The 19,108-nt window shown below is 52.1% G+C and overlaps 1 protein-coding gene and 3 non-coding genes across 4 annotated transcripts; all 4 read right to left on the bottom strand.

Annotated features, from left to right (window-relative positions):
- Positions 1-6,437: 6,437 nt before the first annotated feature.
- On the bottom strand, positions 6,438-12,190 carry HSPA8 (heat shock protein family A (Hsp70) member 8). Its single transcript, XM_009098733.4, has 9 exons — positions 12,035-12,190; positions 10,891-11,100; positions 10,214-10,419; positions 9,979-10,131; positions 8,972-9,527; positions 8,520-8,722; positions 8,054-8,252; positions 7,432-7,664; positions 6,438-6,944 (listed from the first exon to the last, which is right to left on the bottom strand). Exons 2-9 carry the CDS (start codon positions 11,093-11,095, stop codon positions 6,759-6,761), a joined length of 1,941 nt encoding a protein of 646 aa, XP_009096981.1. The 5' UTR covers positions 11,096-11,100; positions 12,035-12,190; the 3' UTR covers positions 6,438-6,758.
- LOC115484688 (small nucleolar RNA SNORD14) lies at positions 7,255-7,351 on the bottom strand. The gene has a single exon (XR_003945395.1). It is a non-coding gene; the product is annotated as a small nucleolar RNA SNORD14 (small nucleolar RNA).
- Positions 8,328-8,424, bottom strand: LOC115484687 (small nucleolar RNA SNORD14). Its single transcript, XR_003945394.1, has one exon. It is a non-coding gene; the product is annotated as a small nucleolar RNA SNORD14 (small nucleolar RNA).
- Positions 8,797-8,893, bottom strand: LOC115484686 (small nucleolar RNA SNORD14). Its single transcript, XR_003945393.1, has one exon. It is a non-coding gene; the product is annotated as a small nucleolar RNA SNORD14 (small nucleolar RNA).
- Positions 12,191-19,108: the final 6,918 nt, after the last annotated feature.

Here is a 19,108-nt window from a genome sequence, read left to right as displayed (position 1 = left end):
GCAGCTGCCAGGAGGCAGCACAGAATACTGATAAAGGAACTGCACTGCCTGCCCAGAGAAACTGGAATCACTCTGCTCAAATTAAGATACAGCTTCCTCCAGAGCATCCAGGGCCTTAATGGAAAGGTGCCAAGGAATACAGGCTCCAATGGATCTGGAATACAAATGCATTCCAAAGGCTCCCCACACCTGGGCTCACCCAGCCTTTGTCCATCCCTGTGATTTGGGCTGGCACAGAGGGCAGGAGGGTGCCCTGGGGCAGCTACTGAGAGTCCCTGGGATCCCCAGAGCTCCTCTGGGATCTTCCAGCTCCAGGAATTAAACCCTGATTTAATGTGTCATTCATGAGGAGGAAAAGTGAGATGGAGAGGAACTCACAGTTCATTTTAACAGGGAAAACCAAGCCCAAATCCCACAGAAATTGTGCCAGCAGCAACTCTTGCACCTCTGGATCTGGAATGGATCTGGGCATTCCAAAGGCTCCCCGCACCTGGGCTCACCCATCCTTTGTCCATCCCAGTGATTTGGGCTGGCACAGAGGGCAGGAGGGTGCCCTGGGGCAGCTACTGAGAGTCCCTGGGACTCCCAGAGCTCCTCTGAGATCTTCCAGCTCCAGGAATCAAACCCTGACCTAATGAGGAGGAAAAGTGAGATGGAGAGGAACTCACAGTTCATTTTAACAGGGAAAACCAAGCCCAAATCCCACAGAAATTGTGCCAGCAGCAGCTCTTGCACTTCTGGAGGGTGAGGAACCAAGAGGAGCCCCCAAACTGCCCTGGGCTGTGCCAGATTCAGGTGCTCATGTGGAGAATGGAACCCCTTGGGAAGAGGGAGAGGCTCCTGCAGCAGCAGCCTGTGCTCTGGGAGCTGCCCCAGCCGTGCTCTGGTTCTAAGGGAACAGCAGCAGAATTGTTTGGGTGCTCAGAAAGGATTCAGGAACACTCTGGAAGGGGAATTTCCTCCCTCCTTCACAGGCAAGAACAGTCTGTCTGAAAAAGAGGAGGATTTTGCTCTTTTCATCCCTCAACCCCCAAAGAGTGAAGGAAGTGCAATTCCATGGGAAACTGGGGAACGGAATGGGTTCCAAAAGAGTCCTGGAATATCCTAAATTGGGAGGGACCCACAAGGGTTGAGTCCAACCCCTGGCCATGCACAGACACCTGAACAACCCCACCAAATCCAGGAATCCTGGCAGCCTCGGGGCTGTGCCATTCCCTGGGGAGCCTGGGCAGTGCCAGCACCCTCTGGGGGAAGAACCTTTCCCAAAATCCAGCCCAAACCTGCCCTGGCTCCAATCTGTCCCTCCAGGCTCTGGTGCAAGGAAGGAGCCCGAGCATCTCCTCCACTGTGACCCCCCCAAAACCAGCTCTGAGGGGGGACCAGGGTGTCCTGCTCTTCTTTGGGGTGATCTTCCATGCAGGGTCACTGGGATCCAACCCCAAATCCCAGCGGGAGCCACGGGAGAGGGGCTCTCCTGGGATCAATTCCAGGGAGGGGCACAGCGAGCACTCGGGAGCATCAGCCAATTTCACCAAAATAAGCTTGACATGGATTAACAATTGCAATAATTCCTAAATGGAACAGGAGAGGGGTTCATATTTGATAACCATTAAAGGGTTTAATGAAATAATTATAACCCAGAGCCCCGAGCCTGGCCACGATCAATAGCCATGAGCTCTGAGGCACAGCCTGAGCCCAGCTCCCAGCAGGCAGAGTGGGGACTGCAAATGTGATCGACACTAAAGCTGCATTAAAACCCCCCCATCGAGGGCAGCCATAGATTAAGGGCCGCTGGGGCGCTGCAGTGCGCTGGTCAATACCCTTTATTTCCTGCATCAGCCCCAATTTCGGCAGCCTCCCTCTCGCTGTTAGTGGCAGTCGATGCCTGGCGCTGGCAGAGCTGCATTAATGCAGCCTCACAAAAGCGGGAGCGCGGCATTATCGCTTCACTCACTTTCAAATTACAGCCTAATGCCGGCTGCAGGAGCTCCGGGCGCGACAACTCCCGGGGAGCTCCGGGGCAGGAGAACGGGGCACGGGAAGGGAACATGGCACGGGAACATGGAACGGGAACATGGCACGGGAACATGGCACGGGAACATGGCACGGGAACATGGAACGGGAACATGGCACGGGAAGGGATGGCACGGGAACATGGCACGGGAAGGGATGGCACGGGAACATGGCACGGGAACATGGCACGGGAACATGGCACGGGAACATGGCACGGGAAGGGATGGCACGGGAAGGGATGGCACGGGAACATGGCACGGGAACATGGCACGGGAAGGGATGGCACGGGAACATGGCACGGGAACATGGCACGGGAAGGGATGGCACGGGAACATGGCACGGGAACATGGCACGGGAACATGGCACGGGAGGATGGCACGGGAAGGGATGGCACGGGAAGGGATGGCACGGGAACATGGCACGGGAAGATGGCACGGGAACATGGCACGGGAAGGGATGGCACGGGAACATGGCACGGGAACATGGAACGGGAACATGGCACGGGAAGGGATGGCACGGGAAGGGATGGCACGGGAAGGGATGGCACGGGAAGGGATGGCACGGGAAGGGATGGCACGGGAAGGGATGGCACGGGAAGGATGCGGGAGATGGGAGCAGTGAAAGCAGCCCTGCTGCCCAGGGATCACTCGGGAAGGGAGGCAGGAGCTGCTGGGAATCGGCAGGGAGGGGATGGGGATGAGGGAGAGGAGGGAGAGAGGGGAGGAGGAGGAGGAGGAGGAGGAGGATGAGGAGGGTGCTGAGTGCCTGTGTGTGCTGGGAAAAGAGAGGTGGGAATAAACCCAGGCCTTGTTAGGTGCAGGATTAGGAATAAACCCAGGCCTTGTTAGGTACAGGATTAGGAATAAACCCATTCCTTGTTAGGTGCAGGGTTAGGAGGTAAACCCATTCCTTGTTAGGTACAGGATTAGAAATAAACCCAGGCCTTGTTAGGTACAGGATTAGGAATAAACCCAGGCCTTGTTAGGTACAGGATTAGGAATAAACCCAGGCTTTGTTAGGTACAGGATTAGGAATAAACCCATTCCTTGTAGGTGCAGGTTAGGAGTAAACCCATTCCTTGTTAGGTACAGGATTAGAAATAAACCCAGGCCTTGTTAGGTGCAGGATTAGGAATAAACCCAGGCCTTGTTAGGTACAGGATTAGGAATAAACCCAGGCCTTGTTAGGTACAGGATTAGGAATAAACCCATTCCTTGTTAGGTACAGGATTAGAAATAAACCCAGGCCTTGTTAGGTACAGGATTAGGAATAAACCCAGGCTTTGTTAGGTACAGGATTAGATTAAACCCAGGCTTTGTTAGGTACAGGATTAGATTAAACCCAGGCCTTGCCCCCCCAGGTGCCTGGTTTAGGTGCCCTGTTGCTACTTTTAAACGCTGAATAATCCCCAAACACATGAAACCTGTGGCTGTGCCCAGAAAAACGCTGTATTTCACTTATTTCCAGCTGTGGCTCAGCACCAGCCCGTGCTGTGCCCCCCTGAGAGCCCAGCCCCACCTGAGACACCCCAGGCCTGAGTCACCCCCTGGTCCTGGCTTGTGCCAGCCCCTGGCACTGGCTGCTCCTGGGGCACAGGCTGCTGATTTCAGCTGAACAAAACAGCCCCAGTCAGTCAGGGGAGGGAAAACAGGGACAGAAAGTGAGGCTCAGGCACTCCTGCCTCAGTTTGCATTTAAATCCCTCCAAAAATGAAAATCTCCAACCACAATGTCAGCCCATGCCTGTCCTTACACCCAGCTCTCTCCTCTCCTGAAGGGTTTTATTTTATCCTTTTTTATTTTATCCTTTTTTATTTTATCCTTTTTTATTTTATCCTTTTTTATTTTTGGGTTTCCTTGTTGTGATCAATGCAAAAATCCCATCAATCCCATCTTGTTTCACTCCTCTGTCCCCTGCTGCCCTGGTTCAGGTGCTGCTGTGGCTGCAGGGCCCTGCAGCAGCTCCTGCTGTCCCCACATGTCCCAGACCTGTGCTGTGCTCGTGGGATTTACCCTCTGAACCCTCCTCCCCGAGCCCCTCCAGGCTGTGGGCTTGGACCAGAGCTCTGACAGCCCCCAGGAACTGCTTTCACCCATAAATACCCTAAAACACCAAATCCCAAACCCATAAATACCCTAAAACACCAAATCCCAAACCCATAAATACCCTAAAACACCAAATCCCCAACCTAACCCACCAAATACCCTAAAACACCAAATCCCTAACCCATAAATACCCTAAAACACCAAATCCCAAACCCATAAATATCCTAAAACACCAAATCCCTAACTTATAAATACCCTAAAACACCAAATCCCCAACCTAACCCATAAATACCCTAAAATACCAAATCCCCAACCAAACCCATAAATATCCTAAAACAGCAAATCCCTAACTTATAAATACCCTAAAACACCAAATCCCTAACCCATAAATATCCTAAAACACCAAATACCCCAACTTTACCCACCAAATACCCTAAAACACCAAATCCCTAACCTAACCCATAAATATCCTAAAACACCAAATCCCTAACCCATAAATACCCTAAAACACCAAATCCCAAACCCATAAATACCCTAAAACACCAAATCCCTAACCCATAAATACCCTAAAACACCAAATCCCAAACCCATAAATACCCTAAAACACCAAATCCCAAACCCATAAACACCCCAAACCAGCCCTTCCCAAACCCCATTTCCATTTTGGGGCCCTCAGGGCACCAAAAACCTTGCACAGAGTTCATGGGAGGGGCTGCTCTGGATCCTGTTAAACACCAGAAATAATCTGGGGGATGTAACTGAAACCCAGAGGGGCAAACAAAAAATATGGACCCCAAATAAGGACGTCCTAAAAAAAGGGATGTCCCAAACAAAGTGATGTCCCCAAAAAAAGGGACCCAAAAAAGGGATGTCTCAAACAAAGGGACCCAAAAGAGGGATGTCCCAAAAAAAGGGACCCAGAAAAGTGATGTCCCCCCAAAAAAGAGACCCAAAAATGATGTCCCAAAGAAAGGGACCCAAAAAAGTGATGTCCCAAACAAAAAAGGGACCCTAAAAAATCACATCCCAAACAAAGGGACCCAAAAAGTGACATCCCAAGAAAAGGGACCAAAAAGTGATGTCCCGAACAAAAAGACGTCCCAAAAAGGGATGTCCAAAAAAAAGGGATCCAAAAAGGTGATGTCCTAAACAAAGGGATGTCCCAAAACGGGATGTCCCAAAGAAGGGAGCTCTGTGATTCCGTGGGCAGGTGCTGCTATCTGGTGGCCCAGCACCAGCAGTGCCAGCAGGGCCCCCAAACTGAAATCTATTTAAATCCTTCTCTTTTCCCTCTCCATTTTGTTGATTAATTAGTATTTCATTATTCCCTGGTTATTTTGGGGGCTCTCTCAGCTGGCAGTGCCCTGTGGGGACACCCAGGCCAGCCCTGGCAGTGTCCCAGGCCAGAGTCACCCGGCTGGGGCTGGCACAGGGGGATTCTCCAGGGAGGAGCACTCAGGGATGTTCCTGACCCCACATCAGCCCCGGGATATCCCAGAGCCCGGTGGGGGCTCCTGGAGCTGAGGGAGGAAGGGGACACTGGAAAGGAAGCAGGGAAAGAATTCCATGAATGCTTTGAGTTTTTGTTTTCCCCAGGAAGTTTTTGGGGTGCTCAGGAACAACCCAAAAATGAAGGTGAACATCTGGGATTTGAGGAATCAGGGTTTGCCCTCAGGGATTTCTGCTGGGATCAGGAATGGCTCAGGGGGAATCCCTGCCATGCCCCACATCGGCCACGAGAAAGGGGCTCCAACCCAAAATATTTTTCATCTCCCAAGTTCTTTGCACCTGGTACTGCTCTAGGAATTTTCTGATTTTAGCTGCAATTTAATTAATTGCTCCTCCACTGGTACTATATAAACATTTACACATACAGCAGTGGGGTTTTTTAATAAAATATTACCAAAATATCTTTCCTAAAATATTACTTGCATACAAAATTCATAAAATATTTTTCATTAATGATTACTTCAGCCAAGTATTGCTGAGAACATCAACCCCGGGGCAGCAAGTTCTGCACCTCCAGCCACCTCTGAATCACCCTACAAACTGAAATACTTCAGCTACCAATTCTTAAAACTAATTATCCAGTATTGTTGTACTTGCAGGATGCAATTTAAAGGTAAACTTCTCTCTCCAACCCAGCTAATTCTGAGATTTCTGCCACAAATGAGTAATACCTCCCAAAAATCCATCCAGGCCCTCAATGCTGAAGCAGCCCCTGGTTCCAAACCCTTTTCCCACTGCAATTCCCACCTGGATCCCATTTGGTTTAGCACCCATTACCTGTATTTAGGGTTTTATTACCTGTATTCAAGGGTTTTTTCCCCTTGATTTCCACTGGTCAGCTGGTACAAACAAGTGAAGGCAGAGACAGTGTGATGCCCATTAAATAGTTTTTATTCTTTAGGACATGAATTGCATTCCCACTCATTTACAGTACTGTAAAGTGCAATGGTTTTATTTTTCCATCTCCCACCTGCGCACACTTTCAAGTATTTAAAATGCCCAGAAAAAAAAATTGGTTTTGTTCAATTTTTAATTTTTTTTTCCTCTTTTTTTTTTTTACAGCAGCTCAGTTATGGAGTTATTAATCTGGCAAAATAAACCCAGATGTGCCTACAGGATTGGGTCCTTCACTCCAGCCCCCAGCTGGGCTCTCCAACACTAACTGCTAGTGGAATGCACTGCCCGGGCTCCTTAGTCCACCTCCTCGATGGTGGGGCCAGAGGAGGCTCCCCCGGAGGGAGGAGCTCCACCCCCAGGGAATCCTCCTGGCATCCCACCGGGCATCCCTCCTGCGCTCTGGTACAGCTTGGTGATGATGGGGTTGCAAACCTTCTCCAGCTCCTTCTGCTGGTGCTCAAACTCCTCCTTCTCGGCCGTCTGCAAGAGAAAGGAGAGCTCAGAGGGCAGCAGCAACACCTGGGTCACACACTGCAACTGCCTGGGCAGGGGGCTCACCCCCCAAAACCTGGGCACCTCTGGCCCCAGCACCAAGCCAAACTTGTGTTAGAGGCACTTTTCTGCTTGGTTTGGCATCTCACATTGCTCTAGAACAAAATCCTGAGAGACACCAGGGACCACGAGGGGACTGGGGCTGAGGCAGCCACAGGGGCACCAGGAGAGGGGACTGGGAGGCAGCCTGGGGGACCAGGAGAGGGGACTGGGAACTCTCTGTGCTGCCCAGCTGTGGTCGCTCAGACATCCAAGGAAGGAACTTGGACCAACACCAGTCTTTCGACTTCTGGTGGAAACTACGAATGGCTTTGGAGTCACTTTCATCACAGCAACCAGAGCTCCTCCTGCTCCAGCCTTAACTGCCCCTGTGGCTCAGGCAGACCCTGGGAGCTGAAGATGGAATGTGACAAACCTGGTTCTTGTCCAGCCAGTTGATGATCTCATTGCACTTGTCCAGGATTTTCTGCTTGTCATCGTCAGAGATCTTGCCCTGGAGCTTCTCATCCTCCACGGTGGCTTTCATGTTGAAGGCGTAGGACTCCAGGGAATTCTTGGAGGACACCTTATCCCTCTGCTTCTCATCCTCTGCCTTGTACTTCTCTGCCTCCTGCACCATCCTCTCAATGTCCTCCTTGCTCAGCCGGCCTGCAGGGAACACAAGTCATGAGTGTGGGCTGTCCTTTTTAGGGAAATGACCTCCACTTCCTAAACCTTTTTTTTGGGAAATGACCTCCACTTCCTAAACCTTTTTTTTGGGAAATGACCTCCACTTCCCAAACCTTTTTTTTGGGAAATGACCTCCACTTCCCAAACCTTTTTTTTGGGAAATGACCTCCACATCCCAAACATTACACACTTCACATCTGGGGAGGCCCACAACATGACTTCTTAATCAATCAAATACCACAGCTCAAAAATGGCTCACACAGATACAAATCTGCTTACAGCCAAGTTCTGACTAGAACAGCAGGCAGAGCTTGATAAATTCATTTCTAAGTGCTCTCTCCCACCCTCAGGACAGTGGGGATCCTTACCCTTGTCATTTGTGATGGTGATTTTGTTCTCCTTGCCAGTGCTCTTGTCCACAGCAGACACGTTCAGGATGCCATTGGCATCGATGTCAAAGGTGACCTCGATCTGAGGGACCCCTCTGGGAGCAGGGGGAATGCCAGTCAGCTCAAACTTGCCCAGCAAGTTGTTGTCTTTAGTCATAGCACGTTCTCCTTCATACACCTAAGGAGGAAAACCACCACGTTATGTCATTAAAGTCATAATGGGTTAATTAATTATCACCCTGAAGGGATGTGGTCGCTCAGACATCCAAGGAAGGAACTTGGACCAACACCAGTCTTTCGACTTCTGGTGGAAACTACGAATGGCTTTGGAGTCACTTTCATCACAGCAACCAGGAATTCACAAATGACAGGAATTTAACACCTCTGGCCTAAAAATTACTTCAACTGTTCCCCAGGGAAAGCCCTGACAGTGCCCTGTGCTCACCTGGATCAGCACCCCGGGCTGGTTGTCAGAGTAAGTTGTGAAGGTCTGGGTCTGCTTGGTGGGGATGGTGGTGTTGCGCTTGATCAGGACTGTCATGACCCCTCCAGCTGTCTCAATACCCAGGGACAGGGGAGTCACGTCCAGCAGCAGCAGGTCCTGCACGTTCTCAGACTTGTCTCCAGACAGGATGGCAGCCTGCACAGCTGGGGAGAGAGAGACAGACACAGCATTAAAACCCTGCAAAACATGCCCTGGCAGCAGTGCTGATGCACGTGGCTCGCTCAGACATCCAAGGAAGGTACTTGCACCATCACAAGCCTTTCGACCTCTGGTGGAAACTACGAATGGCTTTGGAATCTGATTCATCATTGCAAGTCCAAGGGGAATTCCTACAGGATCGAGGTGCAAAACCCAGGGCCTACACCACCAAGAGCTGCAGAGCAATCCATTACCTGCCCCGTAGGCCACAGCCTCATCAGGGTTGATGCTCTTGTTGAGCTCTTTGCCGTTGAAGAAGTCCTGCAGCAGCTTCTGGATCTTGGGGATGCGCGTGGAGCCCCCGACCAGCACGATGTCGTGGATCTGCGACTTGTCCAGCTTGGCGTCCCTCAGCGCCTTCTCCACGGGATCCAGCGTGCCCCGGAACAGGTCGGCGTTGAGCTCCTCGAATCGAGCCCTGGTGATGGAGGTGTAGAAGTCGATGCCCTCGTAGAGGGAGTCGATCTCGATGCTGGCCTGGGTGGAGGAGGACAGGGTGCGCTTGGCGCGCTCGCAGGCGGTGCGCAGGCGGCGCACGGCGCGCTTGTTCTCGCTGATGTCCTTCTTGTGCTTGCGCTTGAACTCGGCGATGAAGTGGTTCACCATGCGGTTGTCGAAGTCTTCCCCACCCAGGTGGGTGTCCCCAGCCGTGGATTTCACCTCAAAGATGCCGTCTTCGATGGTCAGGATGGACACATCGAAGGTGCCGCCGCCCAGGTCGAAGATCAGAACGTTTCGCTCAGCACCGACCTGCAGAAAACATCGGAAAACACTTTTATTCCTCAATTCCTACTCTATTGAAACACCTTCCTCACTGGCCACAGTCACCCTGTGGGGGTGACCACAGGGGTCCCAGAATGATGTGAGAATTCTTGACTCCATGTTTTGAAAAATAGATTTACTATTTAATGATTTATATTAAAATAAAATGATTTTAAAACTGTACTAAAAGAATAAAAGATTTTATCAGAAGGCTAAGAAGGAATAGAAAAGAATGAGAACAAAATCTTGTGACTGACCAGAGTCCAAGACAGCTGGACTGTGACTGATTATTAATTAGACTCAACCACATGAGACCAATCAAAGATGCACCTGTTGATGCCACAGCAGCAGATAATTATTGTTGAATTTTGTTTCTGAGGCTTCTCAGAAGAAAAGATCTTAGCAGAAGGATTATTTATAAGATATGCCCCCTCCATACCTTCTTGTCCAGCCCGTAGGCAATGGCAGCTGCTGTGGGCTCGTTGATGATTCTCAGCACGTTGAGCCCTGCAATGGTTCCAGCATCTTTGGTGGCCTGGCGCTGGGAGTCGTTGAAATAGGCTGGGACAGTCACCACAGCGTTGGTAACAGTCTGCAAACACAGCAAACACCTCAGTCAGGGGGGAACCCTCACACACCAACTGCTCACCATGTCCACTTCACCCCAGGCTCACCTTCCCGAGATAGGCCTCTGCAATTTCCTTCATTTTGGTTAAAACCATGGAGGAGATTTCTTCTGGGTAGAAACTCTTGGTCTCGCCTTTGTACTCGACCTGCACCTTGGGCCTGCCAGCATCGTTCACCACGGTGAAGGGCCAGTGCTTCATGTCAGACTGCACCACAGAGTCATCAAACCTGCGCCCAATCAACCGCTTGGCATCTGCAAAACGACATTTGAACACATTAATAATGGTCATTTCTAATTAGAAACATAAAATTCCGACAAAAAATGCAGAAAATCCTACATCACATCCTTCCTGTTGTTACTGTTTCAGGCTCAGATGCAAACACTGAATTTCATGTCTTTTATATGCACAAATCCAGTGCAATCACCTCTAAATACTGCAAATGCATAAACCAGGTTGAGACAACTAGTTAAGATTTCTCAAGACTAACTACCCTAAAAATCCTACTACAGGGCAAATATTTTCTCTGCTTGTAATAAATTTTAGCTTTTAGTATTGCAACCTTATTCTGGCTAGAAATAATTTAACCATGTAACTTCTATGAAATCTTTAATCTCACTCTTAGCAATTCACTAAAAAATGGAAAACTTTTTTTCCAGCAGAATGATTTTTTGGCAAAAAACTCTTTATAATCACTTAAGAGTGTGCCAATCCTGCAGCCTCACCGAAGACTGTGTTGGTTGGGTTCATGGCCACCTGGTTCTTGGCAGCATCACCGATGAGCCTCTCTGTGTCTGTGAAGGCCACGTAGCTCGGCGTGGTGCGGTTGCCCTGGTCGTTGGCAATGATCTCCACCTTCCCATGCTGGAACACGCCAACACAGGAATAGGTGGTGCCAAGATCAATCCCGACAGCTGGTCCCTTCGACATCTTGTCTGGAAAAAAAGAAAAAAAAAAATTAATTGAAAAAAAATTCTTTAAAACAGAAGATGAAGCTTGACCAGAGAAACTGTGGTAATTTCTACTTTGAAGTGTTTATGGGCAGGCTGGTGGGGCTGGGAGCAGGCTGCCTTAGTGGAATGTGTCCCACTGTAAGGGGTGTAACAGGATCCCTTCCCGCCGGAGCTCCGGATATCCCCGGAATTCCGGCCCCGTTATCCCACGTGGCCCCAGCCGCGCACGCCGGGTGCATTCCCCGCCGCCGCCGCTTGGCGTCCCCCGCACCACGCGGCGAGACTCCAAATCCCAGTGTGCCCCGCGCCACCCGCGCAACGTGACCGCGGGCGAGGGGCGTGGCCGGGGGCTGCCGGGAAATGGAGTCCCCGCCGGCTGGGCCGCGTGTGCCAGCACAGCCGCAGCCCCGTGCGCCACCGACTCCCCCCCTCGGAGCCATCCCCTCCACAGCCCACGCGTGGCCGTTCTCCATCCCCGGACACTGCAGCACCCGCGGCGCCCCCGCACCGCCCCAGGCCAACCCCCAGCGAGGCAAGATGGGAGCTGCGTCTCCCCGAGCCCTCCCCTCTTCTCCCTTCCCCCGTCTCAGTAGAAATTAATGGGGGCGGAGGGGGAGGTGGAAGCAGAGTCCCGCTCCCCCTCCCCCTCCCGCGGCAGATCGAGTTTAGGAGATAAAAGCGGAAATACCGGAATAAAAACCAGCGCCCCAGCGGCTCGAAATAGGTGAGTGCTCGCTAATCCCTCCCTATCCCCGCAGCACAACGGTTCCAGAGGACACAAAATCACCCGGGAGGGCCCTGCGCCCTTTCCAAACCACCCCAAAGCTGCTTCCAACACCCGCCCTACGCCACTCCAGGGCAGCCGGGTCCCAGCCCGCCCTTCCCGTGCCGCGTGGTGCCCCCCCTGCACCGTTACCCGCAGTCCGGCCCGGTCTCTCCTTCACACACTGGGCAGGCTTTCAGCTCAGCTCCGGCTCGCTCAATGCCCCGCGACCGCCGCGCCGCCCTTTTATACCCGCCCAGAACCTTCCAGAAGGCCACGCCTTCCCCGCACAGCTCTGACCAATCAGCACGGGGATCCCACCCCCTTGCCCGCCAGTGATTGGTGCCCGCCGTGCGTGACGCACGCCGGAAGGGGGCGTTGCGCGCCGGCCAGGCCCGCGTTCTCGAACCTTCATGCGCTTTCCCCGCGCCCCCCCAAACCCCGCGGTGGGCGCGCCTTTCCCCACGCTTTGACCAATCAGAGCCCGCATCAGGGGTGACGACACCAGTGGGGGGCGTGTCGCGCGGAGCGGGCGGGCTTTTCAGCCAATCGCTGCGGGGCGCGCCAGGTCTTTATTTGCATATTTCGCAATGGGGCGGGAGGGGCCAATCGGCGCGCGGGAATGGCGGGTGATTTGCATAGAGGGCGGTGGGGAAGGAGCGCGGCGGGGAAGGGGAAGCGCAAGATGGCGGCGCCATGAGGGGCGAGCCTGGGCCCAGCCCTTGGGATCCCCCCGTGCCCGCCGGGATCGCTCCTTCCCCTCAGGAACGGCGGCATTCCCCTTCTCATACTCGCAGCCATCGCCGGGCGCTTCCCGCAGCCTGTGCTCAGCAAATCCCCCGGGTGCAATAATCGGCATCCTCCATCTTCCCTCCTGCAGGGCACAGGAGCTCCCCGCTTCCCCCGCGGCCTGTTCCTCCGGCAGGAATCCCCGTTTGGGGTGGTTCAGGCACTGGAACTGCTTGTTCCACACAGAAAAAGCCATTTCAGCATCTCCACACTTCATAATCCATCCTAAATGTTCCATCAGCAGCCTGAGTCTGGGCCAAGGACAGGCTGGCAGCCCTTGGCCTGTGGGTAACGCAGCTCCCACAGGCCAAGGATTTATTGATCTATTTATTTATTTGTGAGAGGAACAGTGGATTTGTCTTTCCAAAGCAGCTGTGGGGCTGCTGGGAGATAAAACCAGCACTGGGAGAGAAAAGAAACCATGGAAGGATTCCACTGAGTGATGAATGGGAAAAGAGATTTGCTTTTACAAATAAACTGTAGGTTTGCTAAGAAATGAAATTGGACATTGAAAGGTGAAAGAAACAATGGGGAAGAAAAACCCCTAAATTCAGTAAGAACTAAAAATGAAAAGGGAGGGTTGTACATGAGAGGGGAATCTCTGGGATCAGGTGTTCTGGGGAGTCTGAACCTCTGCAGTCCCTCAGAAATGGGGAAAGAGAGAAGGGAAATGGGGCTGGAAATTGGGATAAAAAGGAGGCTGAGTCCTCCAAAAATGGGAGAGACCCCAGGGGATGCCCCATGGCCTCTGCCTTGGTTGGAATAAAGTTCCAGGGCTGCTCTGGCTCCTTTCTGGACATCAGCCTCTGGTGTTTGTGGATTAATTTTCCTAACATTTGGGAAGGGAAAAGGTGGAGAACGGGGTTTTTTGGTGTCCCTAGGGGTGAGGAGAGCGGGGCAAAGGTCGGGAATCACCTGAGGTCACGCTCAGGGCTGTGATTGCATCCAATGTTTACAGGGAATAAAGGCCAGGGAGGCTCTGGGAGCTGGGAACACAAACACGGAGCCCTGGCCAGGCTCTGGGACACGGCACGGGGTGAGAAACTGCTCCTCACTTCCATCCTTCAGGGAGCTTTAATCAACCTTGTCAAAAATACAGCACAAGACTGAATAGAGAAAAAATATTTCCTTTACTGAATAGAGAAAAAAGATATTTTCCCTGCCATGTGCTCAGCCCCCTCACCATGGAGGTTTTACCCTTTTTAACCCTTTAACCCCTCCAAAGTTCTGTCCTTCTTCACTGTCCAGTGGTGGAGATCTCCTCCTCAAAAGGGGTAAAAGAAAAGGGAGATCTCTTCCATTTAAAGGGGTAAAAGAAAAGGGAGATCTCTTCCATTTAAAGGGGTAAAAGAAAAGGGAGATCTCTTCCATTTAAAGGGGGAAAAGAAAAGGGAGATCTCTTCCATTTAAAGGGGGAAAAGAAAAGGGAGATCTCTTCCATTTAAAGGGGTAAAAGCAGCACAAAAAAGCATTTCAGGCTCTCCCAGGCTGACTTTAGACAAAAATGCTCTTAAAAGTGCAGCCCAGGAGCAGATCCCTCACTCAGCCTGTTCCTGGTGTGTGTCTGTGACAATTGCTGTGTGCAAGCCAAGGCTGGCAGCATCCCTGTCCCTGCAGTTTGGGGTGACAGAATGAGGGGATGTGACACAGTGCCCTGGCTCAGCTGTGACCCGGTGCCAGCCCACAGAACCAGTCCCTCACCAGGGGCAGTGCTGGCCCCGCTGCTGTCCTGCAGCCTGGGGCTCCTGCTCAGGGCTCAGAGCTGAGCTGGGATTTTGGGGTGCGTCCCAGAGGTGGCTCTGGAGCTGGAATTAAGAGGGTTAAAGGTGGGGCAGGGGAAGGGGCTCTGTGCCACGGAGCACCAACTGTGCCTCCCAAGGTAAGGGCAGGTACACCTGGCCAGGTGAGGGGTGCAAAGCACCCTGTCCAGAGTACAGCCTGCTCTGCTGTTCTACTCCAGGGTTACTCCAGAGATGCTCCTCAGTGTAATTCCCACTCAGGTGTGCAAAGCACTCTCCACCATGTCCAGGCTACTCTGCTGTTCTGCTCCAGGGTTACTCCAGAGATGCTCCTCAGTGTAATTCCATGAGGTGTGACTCTCACGTCCAGGTGCTCGTTCTCAGGGTTCCTCCAAAGTGCTCCTCAGTGTAATCCACTCAGGTTGTAAGCACTCTCCACCATGTCCAGCTACTTGCTGTGCTCAGGGTTCCTCCAAAGATGCTCCTCAGTGTAATTCCCACTGAGGTGTGCAAAGCACTCTCCACCATGTCCAGGCTACTCTGCTGTTCTGCTCCAGGGTTACTCCAGAGATGCTCCTCAGTGTAATTCCCACTCAGGTGTGCAAAGCACTCTCCACCCTGTCCAGAGTACAGCCTGCTCTGCTGTTCTACTCCAGGGTTACTCCAGAGATGCTCCTCGGTGTAATTCCCACCGCGGTCCCCTTGCTGTTCACCTTTGGGGTGGTTTTTCGGGGCTGATTTTTGGAAAAGCACGGGCAGAATGTCGGTAGGACCTAAGAATAGCAGCTTGGGATGCCACGGTGACATTTCCATGTGCGAGCACACTGGGGAGAGCAGGCTGGTGAGTCAGAGCAGGGAGGAGGGCACTTGGCAAATGACTCAGCCCAGCAGGAATTAGAGGCTGTTCAACTGGACAAAAGGAGCTCATTTGCTTGATATCACATCAATTAAAGCTTGGCAGGCTGAAGTATTTCCTTTAAGTGTTGAGTGTGGAGGATTTTTTTTTTTAATTATGGATTGAAACGTTATTTTGGGGAGTGAATTTAAGTATCAAGGATCTAGCACTGCTTCTCCTTTCGGTGTTTAAGACGGAACTGGGAGGAGAAGGGAGATTATCAGAGGCATTCCTGCTGCTCACTCATTTATCCAACACTTGCATGGCTGGAGTTGGAGAATCACCCATTTCCATTTTCCTTCCCTTTCCCACGGGGTTCCCCCTCTCAGCCTGTCAGGACAAACTGCTCCGGGTTAAAAATAACCCCAAACTCCTGATCCTGTACCAAATCTGCACTGCTCCCCTCTGAACCTGGGCAGGGTTTGAATGTCATCACCTCCCCTGGGAGCAGGATTGCACTGGAGCTCGGGACAGACAGGCCACACCTCTGAGTGTCACTCACCCTGCTTTGTTTGAAATACTAATTATGTCGCAATTTTTGCTCCCAGATTTCAGCAGGGAGGATTGTTGATGTCTGGGCACCCCTGCAAACACCCCGGGGGGAGAGAAGGATTAGAGAAACCACTGACAGCACCTTTGGCTGCCCTCAGTCCCACCCCAGCCGCCTGCCTGGCTGTGAGCTGCCTGCACAGCTTTATCTGCAGAGATCTGCCCTGGCTGAGCACAGCTCAAGGTTTCCTCCCCAGCTCAGGAGGAGAGCCAAGCACGTGGGCTGCTTCAGCAGCAAGGTCACAGCAGGGCCAGGGTGAAGCCACCAGGGCTTGTTGTGCTGGCATGATTTATTCACCAGCTTGGCTTCCAGCACCTGCATCCTCAGGCAGAATATCCCAGATCCCCACATCAACCCAGCTATCCCCAAATATCTGGGGTTTATCCCCAAACAAAACCACATTTGCTTCCATGCATCACCCAGGGTTTCACATCTCTTGTGAAATATCACCTAATTTAGACTGAAAAATTCCCAGGAAAAAAGCCCAGCTTCCCCACGCTTCCCATGCAAATGTGCACACAGGCCTGCTTAGCTTAGTTAAAAATGATATTTTTAACTCCAGCCTTTTTTTTTCCCCCCCTTTGGATTCAGCTTGACAGCAGGAAACCCAGCACACCACAGGAAATGACACGAGTTGAGTTGAGCTGCAGCACTTCAGCTGCAGCACCTTTATTTATAAAACAACCAACCAAAAAAAATTATTAAATCATTGATTCAAAGGAATCAATAATAAATATTTGCTTTCCTCTGAGTTGTTCAGACACAGTACAAGCACACCAATCGTAGCAGGCAGCAGAGATGGAAGCTGAGTTCAGCTGCTGAGAAACAAAAAGCTATTTAACATGGTAGGCAGTTAATCACACGATGAATGAATAGCTGGTATATGACAGTAAATGCTTTAATACACTATTTTACAAAACAGGGTTTGGCTTGTTTGCTTCCCTTGTGCAACTCCTGGTGGGCTGGAGCTTGGACAATAAATACCTTTGGAATGATCCCTTCCTCCTGCTCCCTTTGGTGAAGAACTTTTCCCTTCCCTGGGGGTCACTGGTGGGCTGAAGCAGACCCCTGGGCAGCTCCTGCATCCCACCAAACCCCGGGGGACAGTTAAAAAGCAAAGCAAATAGTAAAGCAGTAGTAGTTCTGGGGGGGAATAGTAGATTTAAGGGCATTTTGTGTTAACCTTTCACACAAAATATTTTATCCTCTAAAAAGAACAGAAATAGCCCAAGGAGGGATGCCAGCCCTCGTTTAGAAGGGATTCAAACAGTGAAGGAAAATTATTTGAAAAAGCAATTTAAAGAATCTCATCCATCTCAGGGCCTGGGAATTCTGAGCCAACAGGGCTTGGAGCAGCCAGGATGGACCCCCCAGAGCAGGATCCAGCCCCTGACTCTCCCCAAGCCCCCAGAGCTCTCAGCCCCTGCCAGCAGAGCTCCCAGCAGGAGCTGAGGCTGCCAGGGCTGCCCAAGGGCTCCAGGAAATCCTGCCAGGGCAAATTCTCCTCCCTGCAGGCTGCAGAGGCTCCTCTCTGCTAATGACCAGCCTGGGCTGGGATCAGAGCTGCCCCTCTGGCTCCCAGGCTGGGGCCAGCTCAGCTGCCAGGGCTGTCAGGCTGGGTTTGTGGTGAGGAGCTCCTGAGGCTCAGGAAGGCAGCCAGGGAAGCAGGAAGGGAAGCAGGAAGGGAAACACCCAGGGAAGCAGGAAGGGAAGCAGGCAGGGAAACACCCAGGGAAGCAGGAAGGGAAGCAGGAAGGGAAGCAGGAAGGGAAGCAGGAAGGGAACAACCTAGGGAAGCAGGCAGGGAAGCAGGCAGGGAAGCAGGCAGGGAAGCACTCAGGGAAGCAGGCAGGGAAGCACTCAGGGAAGCAGGCAGGGAAGCACCCAGGGAAGCAGGCAGGGAAGCACCCAGGGAAACACCCAGGGAAGCAGGAAGGGAAGCAGGCAGGGAAGCAGGAAGGGAAGCAGGAAGGGAACAACCCAGGGAAGCAGCCAGGGAATCACCCAGGGAAGCACTCAGGGAAGCAGCCAGGGAATCACCCAGGGAAGCACTCAGGGAAGCAGGCAGGGAATCACCCAGGGAAGCAGGCAGGGAAGCAGGCAGGGAAGCAGGCAGGGAATCACCCAGGGAATCACCCAGGGAAGCAGGCAGGGAAGAAGGAAGGGAAGCACTCAGGGAAGCAGGCAGGGAATCACCCAGGGAATCACCCAGAGAACAACCCCGGGAACAACCCAGGGAAGCAGGCAGGGAAGCAGCCAGGGAAGCAGGAAGGGAAGCAGGAAGGGAATCACTCAGGGAATCACCCAGGGAAGCAGGCAGGGAAGCAGCCAGGGAATCACCCAGGGAACAACCCAGGGAAGCCCTCCTGGGTCTCTGTGCTCAGGGTGAGGATGCTCAGGTGCAGGAACGTTCTCTCTGTTGGCAAAGTGACTGAGTTATTCTTTGTCTGCTTAAAAAGGCAAAAAGCCCAGAAGTTTCTGTCCCATTTTGGTAGAAAGACACCTCACAGGAGCTTTGGGACTTCACCTCAGACCTGGGGCTGGCTGAGTGGACAGAGGCTGAGAGGTCTGGCCTAGGTAATTCACTGGGAAAATCAGAGAACAAAGGGAATCGTCCCTTTTGTGGGATGCCCACCTCTTGCCCTTGGCTCAGTTTTTCTCTGTAAAAACTTTGTTATTTTGTCTTTTATTAAACTTTTTCTGTTTCCATCCCTACCTCAGAAGCCATCCTGCTGATGTGATGCCATTTGGGGTAGCTGTAGGGGCTATTTCAGGTGTGATAAGTTCTCAGAGAGCTGATAAATCCTGGCTGGAGCAGAAACCATCCCTCAGGTGCAGCACAGGGAGCACCCAGAGGCTGCTTCCACCACCCCATGCCTGCTTTTGGACTTTCCCCACTCTGGAGTGGCTCAGGAGTGCTTTGGAGCACCTGAACCTTCAGGGCTCAGGGTCAAACCAGCTGCAGAGGGATCCCAGACCCCCAGAGCTGCTGCTGCTTCCCCCCCAGCTGATCCAGGGTGGATCCTGCAGCATCCAGGGTGGAGTGGCAGAGATTCCACCCCCAGCAGCTGCCCTGGGAGGAGCAGCTTGTCAAACACCTCCCAGCAGGTCTCCCTCCTTAAAACTGGGATTGTTTTCCCTGCACAGCATCAGGAATTTGTCCTGCCAAGGGTTAAATCTGGGAATGTGGAATTGTGAGTGACTGCTCCTAGGAAGGGAAGTTCTCACTTGGAAAATCTTTCCCATCTGGAAGT

This window comes from Serinus canaria, chromosome 24, assembly GCF_022539315.1.
Source record: "Serinus canaria isolate serCan28SL12 chromosome 24, serCan2020, whole genome shotgun sequence".
In the NCBI taxonomy this organism is placed as follows: Eukaryota; Metazoa; Chordata; class Aves; order Passeriformes; family Fringillidae; genus Serinus; species Serinus canaria.
This window is presented reverse-complemented; position numbering and strand designations above follow the sequence as displayed.